The sequence below is a fragment of the Balaenoptera ricei genome, chromosome 1 (assembly GCF_028023285.1).
Source record: "Balaenoptera ricei isolate mBalRic1 chromosome 1, mBalRic1.hap2, whole genome shotgun sequence".
In the NCBI taxonomy this organism is placed as follows: Eukaryota; Metazoa; Chordata; class Mammalia; order Artiodactyla; family Balaenopteridae; genus Balaenoptera; species Balaenoptera ricei.
The window spans coordinates 7,945,226-7,969,412 of NC_082639.1; the positions used below are offsets into that span (position 1 = coordinate 7,945,226).

At 46.2% G+C, this 24,187-nt stretch overlaps 2 protein-coding genes and 1 non-coding gene across 4 annotated transcripts; 2 read left to right on the plus strand and 1 right to left on the minus strand.

The window, feature by feature from the left end:
• Positions 1-6,030: 6,030 nt before the first annotated feature.
• CENPS (centromere protein S) lies at positions 6,031-17,217 on the plus strand. Of its 2 annotated transcripts, none has more exons than XM_059912656.1 (5): positions 6,031-6,211; positions 9,407-9,530; positions 10,319-10,352; positions 15,064-15,130; positions 16,816-17,217. In XM_059912656.1, exons 1-5 carry the CDS (start codon positions 6,158-6,160, stop codon positions 16,954-16,956), a joined length of 420 nt encoding a protein of 139 aa, XP_059768639.1. In that variant the 5' UTR covers positions 6,031-6,157; the 3' UTR covers positions 16,957-17,217. The 2 variants fall into 2 exon arrangements, with proteins under 2 accessions (XP_059768639.1, XP_059768648.1); XM_059912665.1 differs by lacking the exon at positions 6,031-6,211 and adding an exon at positions 9,273-9,314.
• Positions 17,218-17,723: 506 nt separating this feature from the next.
• On the minus strand, positions 17,724-17,795 carry TRNAE-CUC (transfer RNA glutamic acid (anticodon CUC)). The gene has a single exon. It is a non-coding gene; the product is annotated as a tRNA-Glu (tRNA).
• A 4,814-nt stretch (positions 17,796-22,609) lies between these two features.
• On the plus strand, positions 22,610-24,187 carry CORT (cortistatin). Its single transcript, XM_059912692.1, has 2 exons — positions 22,610-22,877; positions 23,906-24,187. Exons 1-2 carry the CDS (start codon positions 22,782-22,784, stop codon positions 24,122-24,124), a joined length of 315 nt encoding a protein of 104 aa, XP_059768675.1. The 5' UTR covers positions 22,610-22,781; the 3' UTR covers positions 24,125-24,187.

The window sequence follows — 24,187 nt, forward strand, 5'->3', positions numbered from 1 at the left end:
CTTATGGGAGTTCCCTTGTATGTCATTTGTCATTTTTCCCTTGCTGCTTTCAATAATTTTTGTCTTTAATTTTTGCCAGTTTGATTACTGTGTGTCTCGGCGTGTTTCTCCTTGGGTTTATCCTGTATGGGACTCTCTGCGCTTCCTGGACTTGGGTGGCTATTTCCTTTCCCATATTAGGGAAGTTTTCGACTATAATCTCTTCAAATATTTTCTCTGGTCCTTTCTCTCTCTCTTCCCCTTCTGGGACCCCTATAATGTGAATGTTGTTGTGTTTAATGTTGTCCCAGAGGTCTCGTAGGCTGTCGTCATTTCTTTTCATTCTTTTTTCTTTATTCTGTTCCGCAGCAGTGAATTCCACCATTCTGTTTTCCAGGTCACTTATCCGTTCTTCTGCCTTAGTTATTCTGCTATTGATTCCTTGTAGTGTAGTTTTCATTTCAGTTATTGTATTGTTCATCTCTGTTTGTTTGTTCTTTAATTCTTCTAGGTCTTTGTTAAACATTTTTTGCATCTTCTTGATCTTTGCCTCCATTCTTATTCCGAGGTCCTGGATCATCTTCACTATCATTATTCTGAATTCTTTTTCTGGAAGGTTGCCTATCTCCACTTCATTTAGTTGTTTTTCCGGGGTTTTATCTTGTTCCTTCATCTGGTATATAGCCCTCTGCCTTTTCACTTGTCTGTCTCTCTGTGAATGTGGTTTTTGTTCCACAGGCTGCAGGATTATAGTTTTTCTTGCTTCTGCTGTCTGCCCTCTGGTGGTTGAGGCTACCTAAGAGGCTTGATGGGAGGCTCTGGTGGTGGGTAGAGCTGACTGTTGCTCTGGTGGTCAGAGCTCAGTAAAACTTTAATCCACTTGACTGTTGATGGGTGGGGCTGGGCTCCCTCCCTGTTGGTTGTTTTGCCTGAGGCACCCAACGCTGGAGCCTACCTGGGCTCTTTGGTGGGGCTAATGACAGACTCTGGGAGGGCTCACGCCAAGGAGTACTTCCCAGAACTTCTGCTGCCAGTGTCCTTGTCCCCACAGTGAAACAGAGCCACCCACCGCCTCTGCAGGAGACCTTCCAACACTAGCAGGTAGGTTGGTTCAGTCTCCGCCGGGGTCACTGCTCCTTTCCCTGGGTCCTGATGCACACATTATTTTGTGTGCGCCCTCCAAGAGTGGGGTCTCTGTTTCCCCCAGTCCTGTCGAAGTCCTGCAATCAATTCCCACTAGGCTTCAAAGTCTGATTCTCTATGAATTCCCCCTCCTGTTGCCGGATCCCCAGGTAGGGAAGCCTGACATGGGGCTCAGAACCTTCACTCCAGTGGGTGGACTTCTGTGGTATAAGTGTTCGCCAGTCTGTGAGTCACCCACCCACCAGTTATGGGATTTGATTTTACTCTGATTGCGCCCCTCCTACCGTCTCATTGTGGCTTCTCCTTTGTCTTTGGATGTGGGGTATCTCTTTTGGTGAGTTCCAGTGTCTTCCTGTCGATGATTGTCCAGCAGCTAGTTGTGATTCTGGTGTTCTCGCAAAAGGGAGTGAGAACACGTCCTTCTACTCTGCCATCTTGGTTCCTCCCCTGGCCTCTGTGTTCTTACTTGGTAGAGATCATCAGACTATCTTACTGCTCAATGTGTACGATGCATTACTCATTGGCAGATTTACTGTACACCTACTATGTGCCAAGCACCGTGCTGGGAACCATTTGTTTAGTGGTGAGAGAATATGAAAGTCCTGACCTCATGAGCTCCTAGAATACATATAACAGCCGATGGAGAAGGAGTTCTGAATCAGCATTTTACAGTGCAAATTTAGGGAAAATAAATGATTAAACATTTATGGTACCCTATTTAATGCAGCTGGAAGGGGCTCAGGAAACCTGCAGTGTCCTTGCCTTATTTATGGTGAGGGCAGTGGGACGAGAGAAGAGGATAAGAGTGTGAACTCAGAAGACAGGCTGCTCATAATCAAATCTGGGCTCTACCACCTCCTAGCAGTTCAACCTCTGACAAAGTCCTTTCACCTCTGGGACACTCTTCCCTCATATATAAAATGGGGGTAACAGTACCCACCTCCGAGGGCAGGGCACCTAGGGCACAGCCAGGAGCAAGTCAGTGCTCAGTGAGTGTTAACCAAGGGGCAAGAGGGCGTTGTCGGCGCAATGCTGACACCTACTGGCCAGTTTACATGCCAGCTCTTCATCCTGTGAAAATAGTCCCAACCAACCACAGTTGACCCTTGAACAAGAGGTGGGTGGGTAGGGGTGCTGATCCCCACTTTCCCCTCTCGCAGTTGAAAATCTGCGTATAATTTATAGTGGGCCCTCCAAGTGTGTGGTTTGGCACGCAAAGATTCAACCCATCGTGGATCATGTAGTGCTGTAGCATTTAGTATTGAGAAAAACCCTTGTGCAAGTGGACCCGTGCAGTTCAAACCCGTGTTGTTCAGAAGATCAGTGTACATCCATTTTCTGTAACGTAATACCTCAGCCCTGGACCTCTCTCTTCAGACCCTAAAGGGTTAGGGTATTCTGCACGTGTCGCTGGAATAATGCTCTTTCAGCCTGGGAAGCAGCTGCTTTAAAGTGAGATACATTGCAAGGTAAAAAGCACAGACGCTGCCTGGGAAATAATTGTTACTGTTTCTTGAACACTTATGTGAGGCAATTTAAATCTCACAACTGCTCTGCGAGGCTGGTCCTATGATCCCCACCTTATAAATGAGGGAACTGAGCCTTGGAGGGGTTCTGACTTGATCAGGGTCACAAAGCTGTGAGAGGGGCTGGGCTCTGAACCCAAGGCCTGGTCCGAGGGCTGGAGTTCGTTTAAAAATGCAGAATACAGGGCTTCCCTGGTGGTGCAGTGATTAAGAACCCGCCTGCCAATGCAGGGGACACGGGTTCGAGCCCTGGTCCAGGAAGATCACACATGCCGCGGAGCAGCTAAGCCTGTGTGCCACAACTACTGAAGCCCGCGCACGCCTAGAGCCCGTGCTCTGCAAAAAGAGCCCACGCACCGCAACGAAGAGTAGCCCCTGCTCACCGCAACTAGAGAAAGCCCGCGAGCAGCAACGAAGACCAGCATAGCCAAAAAAAAAAAAAAAAAATTCAGAATACAGAAATATATAAAGTGAAAAATTTGAGTGCCTTTACCTGCCTTCTCTTCAACCCATGCTCAGAATTTAACTGTATTTGTCATGTATCCTCCCAGCTCTTTTTCTATTCCTTTCAAATATCCCACATCCCCATATAGATGCATATGCTCTTTTCTTTAAAAAAAAAAACCAAGGGCTTCCCTGGTGGTGCAGTGGTTAAGAATCTGCCTGCCAGTGCAGGGGACACGGGTTTGAGCCCTGGTCCGGGAAGATCCCACATGCCACGGAGCAACTAAGCCCGTGCGCCACAACTACTGAGCCTGCACATCTGGAGCTTGTGCTCCGCAACGAGAGAAGCCGCGACAGTGAGAGGCCCGCGCACCACGATGAAGAGTGGCCCCCGCTCACCGCAACTAGAGAAAGCCCTCGCACAGAAATGAAGACCCAACACAGCCAAAAATAAATAAATAAATAAACAAAATTTTTTAAAAACTCTTAAAAAAATAAAAAATAAATAAACAGAGCACTAAACTGTAAAAGAAGTGTCAGGAGGTCCAAAAATATGATTTTCCCCTTGATGACTGCAATAAGGCTTTAGAAATATACAGGTTTCCCCCCTTCCTGAAAGTTCGAGTTCCACCACTTTGCTTTTATGAAAGCCCTGCGTTAGTACCTGTTTTCGCTAACTGAAAGAAATCCAAAGAGAATTTTCATTTTTACGAGAAAAAAGCCGTTGCCATACTAATGTAGAACTTCATAAAAGTGCAGTGGCTCAGTGCAAACTTTCAAAAGCAGGGGATACCTCTACATCTATCTAAGTCAAATTTCTTTAAAACAATTGGGGGGGCCTCCACTTTGTCAGGACTCACTGAGATGCTGCTGAGAGTCAGATCCTCAACAAACATTCAGTGAAACCCACCGTGCGCCCGGCTCTGGGGCTCTCACTGGAACTCAGCTCACTCAGGTCTGCATCTAACAACTGATTCCAACACAGTACATTCTTTTTTTTTTTTTTTTACAATGCATTCTTTCAACTTTGATTCAGTAAGTGTTTACTATGTGCCAGGCCAGCAGTGTGCTAGAGCCAGTTCGTACGGTGAGAGTTGATTTCTAAATTTTCAGGAGTACTGAAAACTAGAAACAAACACAGCCATTATTAAGAACTAAGTTCCATAAATTTGGGCTTAAATAAATTGTACTAAAAACAAAGGTAGTAAAAACTCAAAAGTCATCACTTCTTAATTACGCTACTACGTTGCACATTTTTCTATCATCTCCGTTCTTGCCGTTATTTGCATCTACTGTGTCTGACTGGTGGTGTGCAGCATCTCCTCTCCGTGAGGCTGTGCCCCACAGGGTTAGCAGAAATCCTTGAGCGTGTCCTACCGAACAGCAGATAGGAAACCGCCTGTTAGAAACCCCTCTGCTTGCAGCCTCCTTTACTGATTAAGCCTGCTTATTTGTTTTTTGTTTTTTTTTCCCATTCTCTAACTGCATCCCCTCCAAGCTTCACATAGCCTAGGTAATGTATCACCAGACTTCTAAACTGCCCTTATAGATAACGCTTCTGACGTATGGGTCACTATAGTAACGGGGGGGGGGGCTTGTTTTCGCGAACTTTGGAGTTGGCTCCTGCCCAGTTCAGGCCAGCTAAGACTAGTTCGGACCACCGACCCTAAAACTGCGCCTGCGCAGAACACTGACTGCCTCACCTTTCCCCTGCCTCCGATCACCTTTCCCCACACCTAAGACCACCCTGCTTCTTTATCCCATAAATATCTCAAGCCTCGAGCCTTCTGGGATGCGGGCCTGAGATTTGTTCTCTTGTCTCCTTCCGTGAGGACCTACGTCATCAACACACTCTCTGCTGCAAACTTCAGTGTCTCCGTGTTTGGCCTGCTGCTCCTGGGGCACACAAACCTGGTTTGGTAACAAATGCTGAGTTCAGTTTCCTCATATTGGTGGCTTGAAATCGGCCATGGTGGGAGTATTTACACCAAGGAAATCTACAGATCTACAAATTAATTCCTTGTTGACTGTTTACTTAAGGAAGTGAGGGGGGAATATGTTAATAATGCAGATTAAACTTGAATGTGTATGGTGTCTGCAGCCTTTACCTCATGAATAGCACAAGTTGAGGAACTACTCTTCCAGTACTTGACACTATTATTCGACTTGGCAGAGAAGTTCCTTACTCATGTCATCAACGTGTGAGTGAAGCTCCAAAGAGTGCAGCTGGGAAGGAGGAAAGTAACTGAAGAAAGTTTGGAAGCAGTGAAGATCCAACGTTGGGTTTCACTTTACTTTTTTTTAAAAAAATTTTTGGCCGCGCAGCACAGCATGCAGGATCTTATTAGTTCCCCGGCCAGGGATGCAGCCTGCGCCCCTGCAGTGGAAGCGTGGAGTCTTAACCACTGGACCCCCAGGGAAGTCCCCTATTTCACTTAACTCTTAACGTAAAAGAAAATCAGCCAACATTCGGGTCATAGCTATATTCCTTTGACAATGGGGTGAGCAACTTATTCGCTGAAGGGGATAGAAATCAAGCATTTATCCGTGGTCTGACTTTGTGACACTACAGAATTGCAAAAACCCACACTGGATTTTGCAAGGCACACCAAGGTTACAGCCGCATGTAATTTACAATACAGAGTTGTGTGCCGTTGTCCCTACACACACACACACACACACACACACACACACTCTTTCCGGGAGCTGGTGCAGAGTTGTGTACCGTTGTCCCTACACACACACACACACACACACACACACACACACTCTCTCTCTCTCTCCCCCCCCCCCCCCCCCCGGAGCCGGTGCTGCCCACTGTGCTCCGCGCGGAGCTGGCTCTGGGGTCCCCGGGGAGCTCGGCTTGGGCGCGGCGGGAGCAGACAGACTGCGAGGCGCCCTTCCAAGAGCCACCGCTAGGGGCCGAGAGCGAGGCAGGCGGCAGCTTCGCGCTTTGGCCCCCCGCGCGGCCCGTCGCCCGGCGCCGCGGCGGGAAAATCCGACTGGGCCTTCCCGGCCGCCGCCTCTTTCTGTCATCGCGGGCCTGCCAGGATCCGCTCGCGGTGATGATGGAGGAGGAGAAGGGGGCCGAGGAGCAGCAGCGATTCTCTTACCAACAGGTACAGGAGAATGCGGTCTTGGCTGGGCTGGGGGAGGACGGCGTCTAGATTGTGCAAGGGAGAAAAAAGCCCTGCCTCCGCCCGCCCTCGCCTTCGTGCCGGGGTCGGAGGGCGAGCTCGGGCCTGCTCGGACCGGCTCCGGCCGCCTGGCGCCTGCGCTTAGGCCGGCTCGGCTGCCGCGGGGGGTGCTGGGAGGCTGTTTCCATGGTATCGCGGATCGGAGCGTGCGGGCGGCGGCGCAAGAAGGGAGAGTCCGAGGAAGTTCCTGCGGCGCTCCGCGGCCGGGGCCCCTTTGGCTTTGGGGCAGCCTCAGTCTCCTCGGACACGGTCGTTGTGAGGCGCCTGGCACGCGGCACAAGCTCTAAAATGTTGGCTCCCGTAACCCGTGCGCTCTCCGTCCTGCCCGCGAGGAGACAAGCCTCAGACCCTGGTGCAAACCCAGGCCGTCCGCCTTCCGAGCCCATCGGATGTGGGTTCGAATCTCGACTCCGCCCAGAGGGTTGTGTTGACTCTGCACAAACTCAGTTTTCCTAGATGGAAAATCGGGGTGATAGTAACCAGCTCTCGGGGTAGTTATGGATATCCAGTCCTTTAGTCAGCACCGGAATAAATACCGCGTGGCAGAGGCGTGAGAACAGTGTTGTAAAGAGGTGAAAACCAAGAACCAGGCTGGCAACTTCAGGGAAGATTAACCGAAGAGACACGGGAATGAGCTCCTAAGGTTCAGACGCTGTTTACCCACTCCCTTCCTTTATTTGAAGTTCAAGCCTTCAAGAAAAAGTTGCAAGAATAATGTATTCATCACCCATATGCCCCTCACCTCGATTCACCGATTAACATTTTGCTGTATTTGCTCCCTTGCTCCTTTTTTCGGAATTATTTGAGAATTAAATACACTTGACACTTCATCTTTAAATTTTTTTTTTTTTTTTTTTTTTTTATGGCTGTGTTGGGTCTTCCTTTCTGTACGAGGGCTTTCTCTAGTTGTGGCAAGTGGGGGCCACTCTTCATCGCAGTGCGCGGGCCTCTCACTATCGCGGCCTCTCTTGTTGCGGAGCACAGGCTCCAGACGCGCAGGCTCAGCAATTGTGGCTCACGGGCCTAGTCGCTCCTCGGCATGTGGGATCTTCCCAGACCAGGACTCGAACCTGTGTCCCCTGCATTAGCAGGCAGATTCTCAACCACTGCGCCACCAGGGAAGCCCCATCTTTAAATTTTAATACTTTAGCATGCTTCTCCCAAGAACAAGGGCATTCTGTGACATAATCTCTGATCACGCTCAGGAAGTTTGATATTGATAAAATCCTATGATCTAATGTCAGTCCATATTCAGTTTCCCCCAGTTGTCCCAAAGATGTTCTTTTTTTTCCTTTTTATTTATTTATTTATTTTTGGCTGCATTGAGTCTTCGTTGCTGCTCGCGGGCTTTCTCTAGTTGCGGTGAGCAGGGGCTACTCTTCGTTGCGGTGCGTGGGCTCTTTTTGCAGAGCACGGGCTCTAGGCGTGCGGGCTTCAATAGTTGTGGCACACGGGCAGGTGGGATCTTCCTGGACCAGGGCTCGAACCCGTGTCTCCTGCATCGGCAGGTGGATTCTTAACCACTGCACCACCAGGGAAGCCCCCAAAGATGTTCTTTAGTGGTCTTTTTTCCATCATCCAGAATCCAGTCAGGGATCATGCCTTGCATCAAGTGGTCCTGGCTCCGGTCTTCCCTGGAACGGTTCTCCACCTTCTTTGTGTTTCATGACATTGGTGGTTTCCAGGAGTCCATTCATGGCACAGGTGTGGTGGGAGATAATCTCTTTGAGAGCAGGGACTGTCCTTTTCAGTTTTGTGTTCTCAGCCCCTAGTACAGAGCGTGGCTCTCAATAGACAACGCTTACTGAGTAAGTAAGGCTGCAAAGAAAGACTGAGAAATTTGAACCTCGTTCTCTATGCAGTGGTGAGCGGGGTGGGGGGGGGGGAGGATCCAGCCATTCACTCAGCCAGCTGTTCTTGCCACTAGGTGGACAGCCGTGAACAACACTTGAAGGGTCCTGCCCTCGAGGAGTTTAGACTCTAGAGATTTAGCCTCTCATGTTCAGCATCGAAGAAGGCACTTAGCCCGTTCCAGGAGGTCGGGGGGAGGGGCCGGCAGAGAAAACTTCTGGAGCAGTCGGAAGGATCCATGTCCTGTTCCCCCGCCCCTAACCTCACCTCTACACATACCTACAAAAGATCCCTTGGAGGGTCTTTATCCCTCCCTGGGTGGTGGTCTCTTTGTCTCCTCCCACCAATGCCCTCCACTTACCTACTCTTGTGACATCTGAAACTAAGGAATGTAGGTCCCTTGCTTATCTGCCTGGCCTCTACTCTGGGGTCCTGGACTTCTGTTTTTGCAGTTCCTCCTCATCTTGCTTCTACCGTGAACACTTGCTGGTAGAGTTGATACTGTCTTGGGTTCAGCTGTCACCATGTCCACTTCAGCTCTGTTTCCAGCACAGGTGGAGCCCACACAGGGCTCAGCAAGTTTATTCACATGAGACGGAGACCTTGGCTTAGCTTGTTTTGCTTCTTTACTCCTCCGCATGGGGTAGAGGCATGTTTTCCAGTACCTGAAAGGGTTGCTGAGGAGCAGTGAGGGTCCTGTTGAGGTGGGCTAGCAAACCAGCAAATCAGAGGAGGGTCCGATGCAGCCTCACGAGCCTTTCCCTGTGTTGTCCTGGTCATTCGTCCTGTCTCGTGCAGGACTGGGGCTGGCAAGGACTTGAAGCACGGGGACGGGGTCCTTTTGCATGTGCTTGATTAACCCCCACATGGGGGCAGAAATCCCTGTCTTTTTTCATTGTGTTGCCCAGACACCTAGCACACGCCTTCACGCAGTAGGCACTTGGCACATAAATGTGGAATAACTGAGTGAAGTCACATAGATGCCTCCCAAGTACCAGTCTGCCTTCATTCCCTGCTGAATTGCCATCATAATTCCTTACCTTTACTTGACCTAAATCATAACCATTAACTAGAAAGTAATGTTTCTACAAGTCACACTCCAGAGGGCCCCATTAATTTTTTAGTACAGTTGAAAAGTCACTCAGCCATTATGGAAAGTGCTGAAGGAATTAGGGTGAGCAGACCCTCTCCTTGATCTTAATTTTTTAAGATGTGAAAAGCTCTTATTTGCAATCTTACCCACGAAGTGTTTTGATTTTGCTTCAGAGGCTAAAGGCAGCGGTTCACTACACTGTTGGCCATCTTTGTGAGGAAGTTGCGTCGGACAAAGAGATGCAGTTCAGCAAACAAACCATTGCAGCGATTTCGGAGGTGACTTTTCAACAGTGCGGTATGCAGCCACGGTCTTCCTACGGATGTATAGAAAGCCCAGAGGTTGATTTGCCTTGGGGAAATGTGCGGGGGGGTGCCGTGGCGTGTCTTACCAGCAGACAGAGAACATTATCATTGGACACCGTTCATGAAACGTTTCTTTTATCGGCCGTAAGATTCAGATAGCTTATGGAAAGAACTATTTTTTTTTCTTTCTATTACCCTAACACGGGGGCATCAGCACCTTTATTTTATTGTGCTTTAAACTGCCGGGAACATTAGACATAAATTTCATTGCTTTATAACTTTTTTATATCACCCACAGTTTATTTGACAGTTGAACTTGCAGCCTTGGTATTTGCTTGACTTCAGAGGAGATTAATGTCCTCCTAAGCCCTAACTCGTGGCAAAATTTAAAGTTAGGGATAGTTTCTAGGAAGGAAAGGTGTAGCCACAATTACCAAAGGCTTGTAATGAAGGTTGGAGGGGGCCAGGGAGGACAAGGAGGTCATAATGAATCCAGTGATGGACCTGCCTGAAGGGCCTCCTCTCACCTTTAAAAGGATTTGTTGTATTAGTCACTGTACTTACTGTAGGCATTGAGATTTCACTTTTCTCCCTCTGAAATAAGATTGAGATGGGGGGTGGATTTCCTTGTTGGTCCAGTGGTTAAGATTCTGTGCTTTCAAAGCGGGGCACGGGTTCGATTCCTGGTCAGGGAACTAAGATCCCAAATGCCATGCAGCACTGCTGAAAAAAAAAAAATTGCTATAGGGTAGCTAAAGCACATCTCTTTTTCTCTTTCAGAAAATTTTGCCAGAGACCTTGAAATGTTTGCAAGGTGGGTAGAGAGCTTGATTGTGGGATCTTTGTTTACATGCTATTGATACGCCCCATCTGGTGGTGAATTTCAGGAGAGCTTTAGCTTTTTTTTTCCCCTGTGTTTTGTGGATGCTCAGTCTCCAGTCATGATTCTGTAAGAAGGTAACATCTGCTTTAATCACTGTCCATTTAGACTTGATTTGGCATTTTTTGACGCTTTCCAAGTATTTTTTGTTAACGGAACCAAAGTTATTCAGTTCCAGGTTAAAAAGGTATGAATCATGTCTCCAGGGCTCTGTGCACAGGGCGTGTGCTTTTAAGGCCGTTTGTGCAGGTGGTGCGGTGCTGGGGCGTGGGGCTGGGCGCCCGGGCTGGGCTGCATCGTGCTCCGCGGGGGAGCTCGCAGGTGTCGGGATAATGCAGCCCGCGGCCCGTCAGCCCTGCATTTGCTGAGCTTGTTACGAGTGAGACACATGCTCCTTGGAAAGTGTGTGACTTACTTTCAGCTGGTAAAGTGTTCGCTTTTACAGGTGATTTATGCTCCTCTCTTCAATTAGTACTGCAGGTAATTGAAAACAATTGCAACGAATTGCTTTCATGAAGCAGTTTGAATGAGGAAGGCCTGAAAGGGCCAAAGCTTTCTAATTTGCTCCCACTTCTGATTTGGTGCCAGCCTCTCCCACACGCCATACTTTTCACCTTCCTCCTATTAGCTCTTTGTTTCTCCGATGAATATTTTGAATGAATTACAGCAGTAGGTTCTCAGAGGTCAGGCTCTAAATCTTTCCTATTCCTGTGTATGAGTCCCTAAAAACCGCTTAGCATCTTCAACTTGGCCAGAAGGGATAAGGATACTGTATGGGATACTGATAGCTTATATGGCTTATCATTGTTAATTCAGGCGGTTGCCCCTTACCTGTGCCTCGTGCCCACGCCCACTCTGAGTCTCCTGCGAAATACATTTACTACCTTTACTTACCATTTCTTTTCTTCTTTTTTTAAAAAATATGAGCCCTTTATATTACAAAGGAAGACACAAAAATGTAAATAAGTAGACAAATGGTTATTTGATTTGAACATAGAGTTTATCAATACAGATCACCTCAGCACTATTGACATTGTGGACTGGATAATTCCTTGTTCTGGTGGTGGCTGTCCTGTGCATTTTAGGGTGTTTAGTGGCACCCCTGGCCTCTACCCACTAGATGCCTGTAGCAAGCCCTCAGGTGTGAGTTTCCTCGCCATTTCTGTGTTAGTTGTGGGAAAAGACTTTAAATACTTCTAAATACCAGGAGTAAAAATGAAATTAGGGGACTTCCGTGGTGGTCCAGTGATTAAGACTCCCCACTCCCAATGCAGGGGGCCTAGGTTCGATCCCTGGTCAGGGAACTAGATCCCACATGCCGCAACTAAAAGATCCCGCACACAGCAATGAAGATCCAGCGTGCCACAACTAAGACCCAACACAGCCAAAAAAAAAAAACCTACAGAGATTTTTAAAAATTTAAAAAGAAATGAAATTAGAACTATTTAGCATTGTAACACATTAAGCTTTCAGGTACTCTGTGTTTTTTATAGTTTTTTTTTTAATAGTCATCATGCTGTACATTACATTCCCATGATTGTCTTTTTTTTTTTTTAATTTATTTCATTTATTTGGTTGCACCGGGTCTTAGTTGCGGCAGGCATGCTCCTAAGTTGTGCCTCATGGGCTCCTTAGTTGCAGCTCACCGGCTCCTTAGTGGTGGCACATGTGCTCCTTAGTTGTGGCATGCGAACTCTTAGTTGCGGCACGCATGTGGGATCTAGTTCCCTGACCAGGGATCAAACCCGGGCCCCCAGCATTGGGAGCGCGGAGTCTTCACCACTGCGCCACCAGGGGAATCCCTGTGTTTTTTATAGTTACGTTAAGTCCATTTCCTTTTGCTGGGCACTGGGGCAGAGTGGTGTGTGGGTATCACTTAGACTGTCAGCTCCACAAGGAAGGACGTCATCTTTTGAGTAAAGGAGTCTGTGTAAAGGCTATCAGCCTATGTTCTCCGAGTGAGGCTTTACTAGGAGGTGCCTCCTCTTCTGCGGTGCTCACGTGGGTGCACCAGGGCTCCTCAGACGTCCTCCCAAGGACCCTGAGCGAACACAGGCACAGATTTTCTTAGAAGACTCATCCGTTGTCTTAATTTTACATTCGTTTTCAAAATAGTCCAGTTTGCTCTCATATAAAAAATCCTGTTTTAAAGTTTATCACTGAATAAAATTTATGTTCCCAGAAGGTCAACTTTATCCTGTGGTTTTGGGTTTTCCCTGTCACATAGTCCCTGCCCTGAGAACTACAATATGATTACCCCAGTTTGAGAAGTCTGAAATACATACTGTTTCAGGTTGGCTGTATATTAAATAGTCTTTGGAGGCTGGGAACCTAACCAGTGTTTGTAACGTTGTTTCTATGAAATAAAATGCATTTAAATTGTAAATACTATACACTGAATTCACCTGTAAACTTTGGAAGATCATCTCCCAATTTAAGTTGTGAATTTCCCTTATTTAGCTTTGAAATCTCTAGTCACCTAATATTGTTAACATGTTAAAGATGAAACATTTTGAAGAAGATAGATATTCTACAGTAAATAAATTCTAGGGGCATTTTGGGAATAATCTTTGAAACCTGTGTTGCTAAAAGTGTTATATGAAAAATCCCTTTGTTACGTTCCCTAGAGTAATTTTCTGGAGCCAGAGGTTTGATTTAGGAGAATCTCTGATGAGCAGTGGCTGGCATAGGATATACCTGCTCCTCCATCTGGGAAAGTGGTAACATTAAAACATGGTGCAGAGGGGACTTCTCTGGTGGTCCAGTGGCCAGGGCTCCATGCTCCCAATGCAGGGAGCCCAGGTTTGATCCCTGGTCGGGGAACTGGATTTCAAATGCACAACTGAGAGTTGGCATGCTGCAACTATGAGTTGGCGTGCCACAATGAAGATCCCGCGTGCTGCAACTAAGACCCGGCGCAGCCAAGTAAATAAATAAATAAGTATTAAAAAAAAAGAATAAAGAATATGGTGCAGAGAAACCAGATGACAAGCTGAGTGGTGGAGACGATCGACTCTGCTGTTCCCTAAATGCTTCTGGTGAACAGATAAGCTAATCTTACTCTGTGAATAGTTCAGCTGCTTCCTCTTACCTACTCCTTGTATGGCACTTTACCAAGGCGGTAATGCCGCCAGAGCAGCATGATCGTGTGATAGAGATGAAGGCCACGGTGTGTCCATGGCACCTAATGTCCTGCACACAGGGAACCTGTGGACTGGCTTCATACTTTGTGGCTGCTATTTTATCACCTTTTTTTAAAAAATTTGTTTATTTTATTTATTTATTTTTGGCTGCGTTGGGTCTTCGTTGCTGCGTGCAGCCTTTTTCTAGTTGCGGTGAGCCGGCTTCTCACTGTGGTGGCTTCTCTTGTTGCGGAGCACGGGCTGTAGGCGCGCGGGCTCTAGAGCACAGGCTCAGCAGTTGTGGTGCGTGGGCTTAGTTGCTCTGCGGCATGTGGGATCTTCCCGGACCAGGGCTCGAACCCGTGTCCCCTACTTTGGCAGGTGGATTCTTAACCACTGTGCCACCAGGGAAGTCCTCTGTCACCTTCTGTCTGACTTTTTTCCCCCCTTTCCTCTGTTCTGGTCCTTGCAGGTGGCTAGTTAGAAGTTATCTTCTGACATGGGTATTATATCAGGACAGGCAGATATTGTCAATCATGATGAGATGGCACATGATACTTTCACACTTAGCAGGATGTGAAAGACTAACTTGGCCAAATTATGGAGTATAATTTCTGTGATTTTTATCTTTAACTCAACAGTGAGGACTTACTGTGTGCTGGCCACTTTGATAGTTATTAAGGATACAAAGATTCCTCCTTATTCCTACTTACAAGGTTCCTACTTATTTTTGGAGGAAGTTAGAAATGGCAAGGAAGGGTGTAATTAGAGTAATAAATTATTGAATAGAGCTTATTATCTCCAATTACCTTTTTTTTTTTTTTTTCTCCAATTACCTTTTAAAGCAGGCATAGGAGGACTGGGACGAGAACTTGAGTCCGTGTTGTGAGCAAGAAACAGACTCCAGTTGAGAGGATGTTCTTTGTTCTAACTGGGCTATTGTCGCGGGGATGCGTTGTCTCCTAGTTGGGAAATGGGGTGTTAGGAGACACCTGCACAAGCTTTTTCCTGCAATGTAGCCTTTGGAGAAGAGCTTTAGGACCTTGGTGTAAGTGAAGCCATGCTTCATGGAAATTCTCTGTTCTTCTATTTAATGTCTACTTAAGCAGAGACGATCTTTGTATCGTGAGCTCTGTGTCATTCTCTTTTCACTGAAGGTGCTTCACTGACCTGCTTCTTGCTTTTTGTGTGGTGGCCTCTGTGTCCATTGTGACCAAGCAGGCCATTTGGGAAGGGTTTAATGCCCCTCACTCCTTCCCCTGCTCATATTCTCCAATCACGCTGGCCCTCAGGTGGAAGTGGACAGACGGGCTTCTGCTTTCTCTCAGTCTCTTTATTTAGTTGGTATCTTGGCTCGTCACTTCACTCATTTTTGTGTCACTGTTGCTTAATGACCTTAATCTGAAAAGATGGGCTACTTATAGATCCTTGCTGGTGTGAAGTCTGGCCATGAACTTCTGTGTTTCATCAGAACTTTAAATAATACCAAACATTTTGGTGAATTGTTTCTGCCCTTTCTACAGACATGCGAAAAGAAGCACCATTAACACTGAAGATGTGAAGCTCTTAGCCAGGAGGAGTAATTCACTGGTGAGAGATGAATTTCCTTCCTCACTCCCCTTTCCCATCAGAATACATTATTCCCAATTAATCACTTGCAGCCATGAAGTGATTCCCCAGGGCACCTTGCATTAAAAACGAGAGATGCTTGAACCATTCAGACCTGCCCGTAATTTATAGGCTTTCTTTCATTATGATGGATCTTACTAAGCCAATTTGAAATTTTCTAATCAGTGCTCTCTGGATTCATAATTTGCCTTTTTTGTAATATCTCAAAACTTTGGTCCCATGTTTCATTTGGAGCATGATGTCAGAGACAGGTCGCAGGCCAGAGTGTATGGGGATAGTTTCGTTATGGTGCCCACAGTTCTGTTGGGCCAGGTATGGAAAGAGTATCTGTACATCTGGGATGTGCAGGAAATTGAGCACATTGTCTGTCTTTTCAAAGAAGTCTAGACATCATCTTGACCAAGCCCTCATTTTACAGGTGATGCTGTGATCGTCCCAGGCTAGTAGCTGTGGCCAATGGCAGATCCAGGACACCTGTGAGGTTTCCTGACTTAGTCTGATCCTAGCAGTTAAAATACTTTACTTTCCTCCCCAGGATGTGAGCTCCATGAGGGCAGGGATTTTTGTCCCCTTCTTCTCTGCTCCATCTGCCGTGCCTACAATAGGGCCTGGCCCACAGTAGGTGCTCACGAGTAGTTGCTGAATGAATGAACTTGTGTAGCACTTGGCAGTTTACACAGGACTTTTATTGATAATATTTTACATATATTATTTAAAGCTCACAACTACTCTCTGAGGGTTTTCAATAACATGACTAGATAGCCCCATTTTACAGGCTAGGCTACTGGAGTTAAGTAACTTCCCAAAGTTAAATAGGAAGTTTTCTGGTTGACAGCTGAACCTTAACCTTTGAACCCTGAATCTAGTGCTGTTTCCACTGAGCTGTTCTCTATCTCTGCTCTTCTAATATTATTTCTCCAAAGTTTAAGTCAAGGTTAAGGATGATATGATTCCTAAGTAAAATAGCTCAGGTGCCTCGTGGTGCCGTGTATCAGTGGAAAAGACCTTTCTCTCTCCTCATAAATCCTGTCATAACTGTTACTTGGTCAGCTTCAGTGAGCAATTTCTGTCTTTTGCCAAGGAATCGTCAGTGCAAGTCATCTTAGACTATTAATTGGGAAGTTTCCTGCTTAGTGCATATTTGTCTACTTCAGAATGTTGTTTTTATTTTGGATTCTTAATTTTTTTTCCATCTGACAGAAACTTATTACTGAAGAGTTGGAGCTAAATTTGTGCATTAGAATAAGTCTTCCCTGAGGGCAGGGACCTTGTTTTATTTCCCTTGTATCTCTAGTATCTGGTACACAGTAGTTGCTCAGTAATTTTAGTTGCATAAATTTAGGGGCATGTTGACTATATTTGTGCTTTGTAGAGTATATTTGTGATTGGCATGCCTTCTGTAAGCTACAAGTTTTAATTCTTTTGATTTTTCAGGGAACTCCTACCTGTTTGGTAGGATATGTAGCAGTGAGTTGACTTTTGAGGTTGATTCCTTCTTCCAGAAAAAATTTGAAGCTGTGTTTAACTCTAAGGAATGTAACCCAGGGTGGGAGTGGTTGGGAAACGGTGTAGATTTTTTTCTCCCCTTAGGTTTATAAATGGCTTTGCAACCAGATAAAAATGTAGTTTAAAAAATTTTTTTATAGCTAAAATACATCACAGAGAAAAATGAAGACATCGCTCAGTTTAACCTGGAACGAAAAGCAAAGAAGAAAAAGAAGTTAGAGGATGAAAACAAAAATTCAGTGGAGCCAGCAGAGGCTAGTGTAGTGGAAAGTGAGAATTAAAGTCTGTCGCCGTTTGGAAAAAGCAGCCTTCAGGTAGAGCCACTAAAAACACGTATTGCCAACAAAGGGTTTTGAAAGGGTAAGTGGAGATTACAAAAAAAAAAGGCTTGGGGGCTTTTTGTACTGTATTGTCCAAGTCACTGACTGCAAAAGGTGGTTTAAAAGAGAACTGGAAACTCTTAAGCAAAATACTCCCATGTCTTACTGAAGCACATGAAAAAAGTGTGTGTTTGAATGGTATATATTGGAAATTGTATCTATTGCAATTAATAAAATTGTGTTAGCAATTACATGTTATTGACTTTTTCAAGCAAAAATCATAGTTATTTTTTCATTCTTTTTTTTTTTTTTTTTTTTTTAGAAATTCACGTTCTTTTATTTATTTATTTATGGCTGTGTTGGGTCTTCGTTTCCGTGCGAGGGCTCTCCCCAGCCGCGGCAAGTGGGGACCACTCCTCATCGCGGTGCGCGGGCCTCTCACCATCGCGGCCCCTCTTGCTGCAGAGCACAGGCTCCAGACACGCAGGCTCAGTAGTTGTGGCTCACGGGCCCAGTCGCTCCGCGGCATGTGGGATCCTCCCAGACCAGGGATTGAACCCGTGTCCCCTGCACCGGCAGGCAGACTCCCAACCACTGCGCCACCAGGGAAGCCCCTCATTCTTTTATATAATTTTTCAGGCTGACAGTCCCTGAAAGATGAATAAAGCTATATTTATTTAGTCCTTTTTTTTTTTTTTGGTTGCCCTGCAAGGCATGCGGGATCTCAGTTCCCTGCCCAGGGATCGAACCCGGGCCCTGGCAGTGAGAGCGCCAAGTCCTAACCACTGGACCACCAGGGAACTCCCTATTTAGTTCTTTTGATTACCAATACGGATTTTTAAAAAAATCAATTTATTTATTTATTTTCGGCTGCATTGGGTCTTCGTTGCTGTGCGCAGGCTTTCTCTAGTTGTGGCGAGCAGGGGCTACTCTTCATTGTGGTGCGCGGGCTTCTCTTGTTGCAGAGCACGGGCTCTAGGTGTGCTGGCTCAGTAGTTGTGGCTTGCGGGCTTCAGTAGTTGTGGCACGTGGGCTTGGTAGTTGTGGCTTGGGGGCTCTAGAGCGCAGGCTTAGTAGTTGTGGCGTATGGGCTTAGTTGCTCCGCGACCTGTGGGATCTTGCCGGACCAGGGATCGAACCTGTGTCCCCTGCATTGGCAGGCGGATTCTTAACCACTGTGCCACCAGGGAAGCCCCTCAGTATTGTTTTTTTTTTTTTTCCCAGTATTGTTTTTTAAACCCGCGTCACTTGTGATCACAAGGTAAAAGGGTGGGTGTTTGGAAATGGTCCTTTTTACATTTTAAAGGTGATTTTCTCCGGAAACACAGTTTATGTGACTTTTCTCTGGCTATTTTGTAATTATACAGGGCAGAAGTTTTGCTTGAGAGGAAAACCCGACTACTCCTCCAAAACACTTCAGTTGTGTGTCCTCTGTTTTAGTTTGTGAGAGATGATGCTTCCAGGAGTCCCAGGTCTGCTGTCTTCTCCTTGGGGTTTATTAGGGGTCCAGGGCGTGCCTTTTCCCTATTGGGGCAACAGGAGTAAAGAAAAGGGACTGGCATTTACAGAGCCCGTTCTGTGTGCCAGGTGCTGCTCTGGGTGCTCCATATACTTCTTCACAACTTTTTTTTTTTTTTTTTAAACATCTTTATTGAAGTATAATTGCCTTACAATGGTGTGTTAGCTTCTGCTTTATAACAAAGTTAATCAGTTATACATATACAATATGTTCCCATATCTCTTCCCTCTTGCACTTCACAACTTTTTCAGGGTTTTTTTGTTTATTCCCATTTTACTGATGAGCAAGCTGGAGCTTGAAGACGTTAACCAACCACCCAGGATCTACTGACCAATGGAGATGGTACTCACGTTTGGAGTGATGACTCTAGACTGGGTGAGAGAGAAAAGGGCGTGCAGCTGGATAGAATTTATACCATCCATGCCCAGATATGATCAGCAAAAGATACCCCAGAGTCTAACTCTCAAAAGGAGATGCTGAGCTATGGTCATAGTAAAGCGTTGAATTCAAACTTCACAGTTTCAGGTTCTGCAAATATCTAATCATTTGGTCTCCGATAATAATTGTAACACCTTTGTGTCACATCAGTGAAAGAAATGTGAATCATGCAGGCTTCCGTCCTTACAGTACATTCCAGGCAAAGATCTGTATGTTAGCAGTTAGTTTCATTTTCAGGTAAGCTATCTTTAAACGCCTCATCACGGAGAGTTTTGAGACTAGATACTGTGGACTTTCCAAAGGCTGACAAATCTAGACTTGCATCCTGATTTCATAACTCTAATAGCTGTACGACTTTCTGAAACTTTGTGTTCTTATCAGTGAAATAGAGTTAATACCTCTCGCAGCAATGTTATATTCGACAATAAAAGGAAATTGGTAGAACCATTATAACGCATCTTGTTTCTATAGATTTCTGTAGCTCCAGAAACTCAGAATACACATGACTCGAAATGATGAACCCGTGTGTGCCCTGGGTGTCCTGTCCCTGATTAGAGGGTTGTAGAGGGCCCCTCCTGGCTGGCGTGGGTATTCTGACATGAAGTTTTCTAGCCAGATGAGAAAGTTGACTTGATGTTCACGTAATCTTTTGGTTTATTTGGCACATTTATGTATGACCTGTTCATATTTTAGACAAGTGGTAGTACAACACGTTTTTCGGGGATTATAACACAGGGGTGGCTAGACTTTGTATGGAATGGCTGAGTCTACTCCCTGAGTTCTCAGGAGCTGCCTCTTGCCCACCGCATGTTCCGATCAGGGTTTAGTTGACTCCGGAATGTCCATGTGATGTCAGTCATCCTTTCCAGTTCCACCTTTGCTGAGAGTGGCAGCAGGGAGTGGTAGAGGGCTCTTGCTCACAGGCTTGCTTCCTCAGAGTCCTGGAAGCTCATCTGAACTTTAACTAGATTTATTAACCATGTAGCCAGATTATTGACCGTGTAAAGCAGCAGATGTCTTTGACATAAATGTGGCCTGGTAGCGTAGTTGGGGCAATTTACATTTATAATGTTTGTTGTCTTCCTTGTTACACCAATTCCTCAAAAAAAATTGAAATAAAAGATCCTGTGTTAATTTTTTATTACTCAGTTAACGATCCAGGGAAGTTTCAAAGCATCCCCTTCTACACACAGCAGCAGCTGGAATGCGCTGGGGTAGGTCTACACTGGGTCATACACAGCTGATACCTTGAAACCTAGGTGTCTGGGAAAGCGTAATCAGGGCCCGATTACTACCTTTACTGAATTGCAGAATCTGTAAAGAACCCTTAGAGGTCGTTTAGTCCAATCTCCCCAGCAAGTAGGAACCCCTTCTGCAGCACTGCTGACTGTGGTTCCCCGGGCTCTGCTGAATTCCTCAGGGACAGAGCGCCCTTTCTGTTATCGGACACTGATGGTTGCAGGTTTCTTCTATATATGAAGAAGAGTCTTCCACCTTCTATCTAGGTCCTACTTCTGCCATTTAGAATAAACAATCTCCCTTTTTCGAAATCACACGGTACTGTGTTCCTTTAGTCACAGTTCCCGTGGTACTTCTTTTCAGAAGCACACGTTCTTGCATAAAACATTAGACCGTCGGCTCCCTGTGGGCCGGCTTTGGGGTGGCGGATGGTGGTGGGTGCCTTGTGTAGTGCTGTGCACACACGCCAGGCAGGCGCCCCCGAGTCCTTGTTCCCGAGTCTGAGATGTGCTGGGTGGTGAGGAGGAGCCTTTGCTTGAGTTTCATGGCTCTAACCAGGGATTTCCAACGTTTTGTGGCAGGGAGCTCTTCTTTATACTGTGGGGCAGGAAGGACTAAGGATTTAGGGTATCTTCTTAGTAACAGTTCCTATCGTGAGGGCCTTCTGTGCTTTCTGCTTGTGTTAGGTGCTTATCATGATTTTTTTTGGTCCTCACAGAGTTCTGTGAGGTAGGCAGTAGGTACGGTTTTTATCCCCATTTTATAGATGAGGAACCCGAAGCCCTAGAAAAGTTAATTCAACGGCAAAACCAGGATTTTAGTCTAGAGCCGTCACCTTGAAGTACTACGATATGTCGCCATCTCCTTGAAAACGGCCAGTAATAAGATCACATGAAGCCTTCTCCAACCCGCAGCACATAACCCTCTTTGCACCAAAAATTTACTTTTCTCTCAATTGCAGAGTGTGTATCCTGCCCCTTAGCAGGGCTGTAACAACTCTGTCGGGGTGGAGGATGTGGCTCCCTTGTACTTGTAGGTGGCACATGCCAGGCGCTCAGTGTTTAATGAGGCCATTGAATAAAATCTGGGAAATATACTAAGGCTATAAGAAGCTGGCTGAGCTGCCATGACCTTCTCATCTGCAAGAATATCTAAACATTTTTAACACCATTTGTGGGAGTTAGGCAAAAAATTTATTGTGGTACCAAAAAAAGGACTAAGCGATAGGCAGCGTATGATCCATGGGTCATCAGGCCGTGCCGATTTTACCTAGAATCTTAAACAACAAGCCTGTGATGCAATGAAATTTAAGGTTGAGATTTCCCTTGTGAAGGGGTGTGAACCAGGATCTTGGAAAACCGAAAGCTTCAATGTTCACTTCTGGAAAGCGCTGTCAGTTCTTTGGTTGCTTTCTTCCATTTAGAACCTTGCCTTTGACGTTGGTCACCTTAGTAGGTCAGTGGTGGATGTTTCGGATTTTCCTAGCTGTCTCAGTTAGGTGAAGAGGGTCTGCACATTTGTTTGTGTGATTCTGAACCTGGGACCCATCAGGAGGAGCCAGGAGGTGGCACGGCACAGAGGGCTTCACGTTCTGGAGTTCTCAGCAGCGGGGCTGTCATCGGGAGGAGAGGAAGCCCCAGGAGCTGGTCAAGTGCAGGGCATGCAGTAAGAAGTACGTTTTACACTTCACACACACACACACACACACACACACACACACACACACACACAGAGCGGTATTTATCCTTACTCAACATGATGCCCTCTAATTTTTATTTCATTCAAAAAAAGTGCTAGTTTATGAGCCACTAGTGAGTAGCCAGTAGCGGATGAAAAACACTGGTTACTGTAGTGTCAGCTCATTAGAATTGTGGGATCTCGGCTCCTCCTTGTCCCCACGACATCAGAATCTGCATTTTAATCTTAATAAGGTGATTTGGGTCCACGTCACAGTTTGGGAAGGCCTGGGCCAGAGGACAGTGTCTGGCCTGCTGGGCGGGGAGGTGGTACTGGGGAACCATCACTCGGGTCGCCCTTGCCTGCGGTTTGGAGACCAGTGGGTGCTGAGCGGCTCCCTGAGCCCTCACCGTCTCCTTGCTTCTTCTGCCCAGGCAGATTCAGTCATACTTTTACGTGGGCAAAATTGCAGATTTTAAGCTCCTTATCCAAGGCTAATTTTGTATTCTGTTAAATCACTTGGTTTTGTTCTCATGGCTTCCTGCTTGCTTGGGCATAATTACGAGGAGGTAGAACTTCTTCAGAGGCAAGTGCACTTTGCATTCTAAAGTAGGAGCAAATCCACTCTCAACACAGGAAGAGATCTGAGGCTTTAATGGAGGGGTTAAATCCAATCCGAAAGCACTTTTGTGGGCACTGATTGCTCAGGCTTATGCGTCACTGCTTGAGTGTGAAGGAAGAGGGGGTACAGGCTTTAGACAGGCATATATACAAAAAAACAGCTGCAGGTTGAGCTTAAAATAACCCCCTGGTCTCCAAAGAAGAGACCAAAGTCCACAAAACACTGATTTCGGGACTGCCAAGCAGGACGAGCAGCCGCAGGGCTGGAGAGAAGTGCCGGTCAGCCTGCAGGATGCTGCCGCCGCTCTGCCTCCTGCCGCCGCCGCTGCCCTCGGGGGCCGCCGCTGCCCTCCCCCTGGAGCGCGGCCTCGCCGGCCACGACAGTGCGGTGAGTAGTCTGACTCGGCCGCGCGCTAACCCGCTTGTGGGCTGTCTCTTTCCTTGGCACATCTGGCCACCCCTGCGGATTCCCCAGCATCTCCACGGCTGAGTGTGTGTGCAGGACAGGCTGCAGGGCTGGACTCTGCAGTGTGCCCCGCAGCTGCCCTGCGCCGTGATGTCCACATAGACCATGGATTCTTGTTTACCTTCAGTTGTTAGGATGTTTGTTAGAAAGCTCTGAAACTAAGGGGAGCTTCTTCAAGCTAGCAATCTCCACCTGCTAGTCTTTGAAACATTTAGTGATTACACCAGTCTATTGCAGTGCAATCGTGGAGCTGCCACTGTGGTATTACTCACACATACTTCTAGAATCTTAATTTATATATACAGCACATGTTCTCACTGGCTCAGATTAATTGACATCATTACGTTTTCCGTTGTGAGACTTTGTAATTTCATGACATGACTTATTTTTCTCTTTTTCCCATTTTGAAAAAGTTCCAAGAAAGAGTACATAAAGTTGACCATTAAAAATGGATTTTTCTCTGAAATTATCAGCTGAGTTCCAGACAAGTCATTCATCATCAGATTACTCCTAGAAGCTCTCTAAGGAGTTTGAAAAGCCAGAATATAACGTCTCAAGCTGATCTGTCTCGAAAAGCAATTTGTGGACAGCCAGGAGGAAGACCAGAGATGGGAAAACCAAGCTAAATTAGCCTGGTCCACCTTGGGGGGCTTCTTAGCTGCCAGTCACTTGTCAGGGAAAATGATAGATTTCTTGACCTCTTCTAATTAAGAACCTCAGCAAAGATTAGGGGCAAAACAAGCAGATTTTCCTTGATTGAAAATTTTCAACTTCTTTTCTCTAATTAGAGCAATTTCGTTAAGGTGTTCTCTTAACATCCTTTAAATAGAAATGTGATTTATTGTTCTGGAGCTTTTTTTTTTTTTTTTTTAAAGGAATTATGTATCTTAATGCTGGCTGAACCAGGTGGTTGATTTGTCTTTCCTTTGTCCTCTGCTTCTTTTTAAAAGCATATGCAGGAAGTGGCAGAAATAAAGAAGAACAGCCTGTTGACTTTCCTTGCGTGGTGGTATGAGTGGGCCTCCCAGGCCAGGGCAGTGTCCTTTGTAGGAGGGGAAGCCAGGGAGGTGTCCAAACGGCAGGAAGTCCTGCCCCTCCAACAGTCCACGCGCCGAGATAAAACGCCCTGCAAGAATTTCTTCTGGAAGACCTTTTCCTCCTGCAAATAAAACCGCACCCATAATTACTCATGCAAAGAAGTGTAACGATGGATCTGAATAAAATGTATTAAT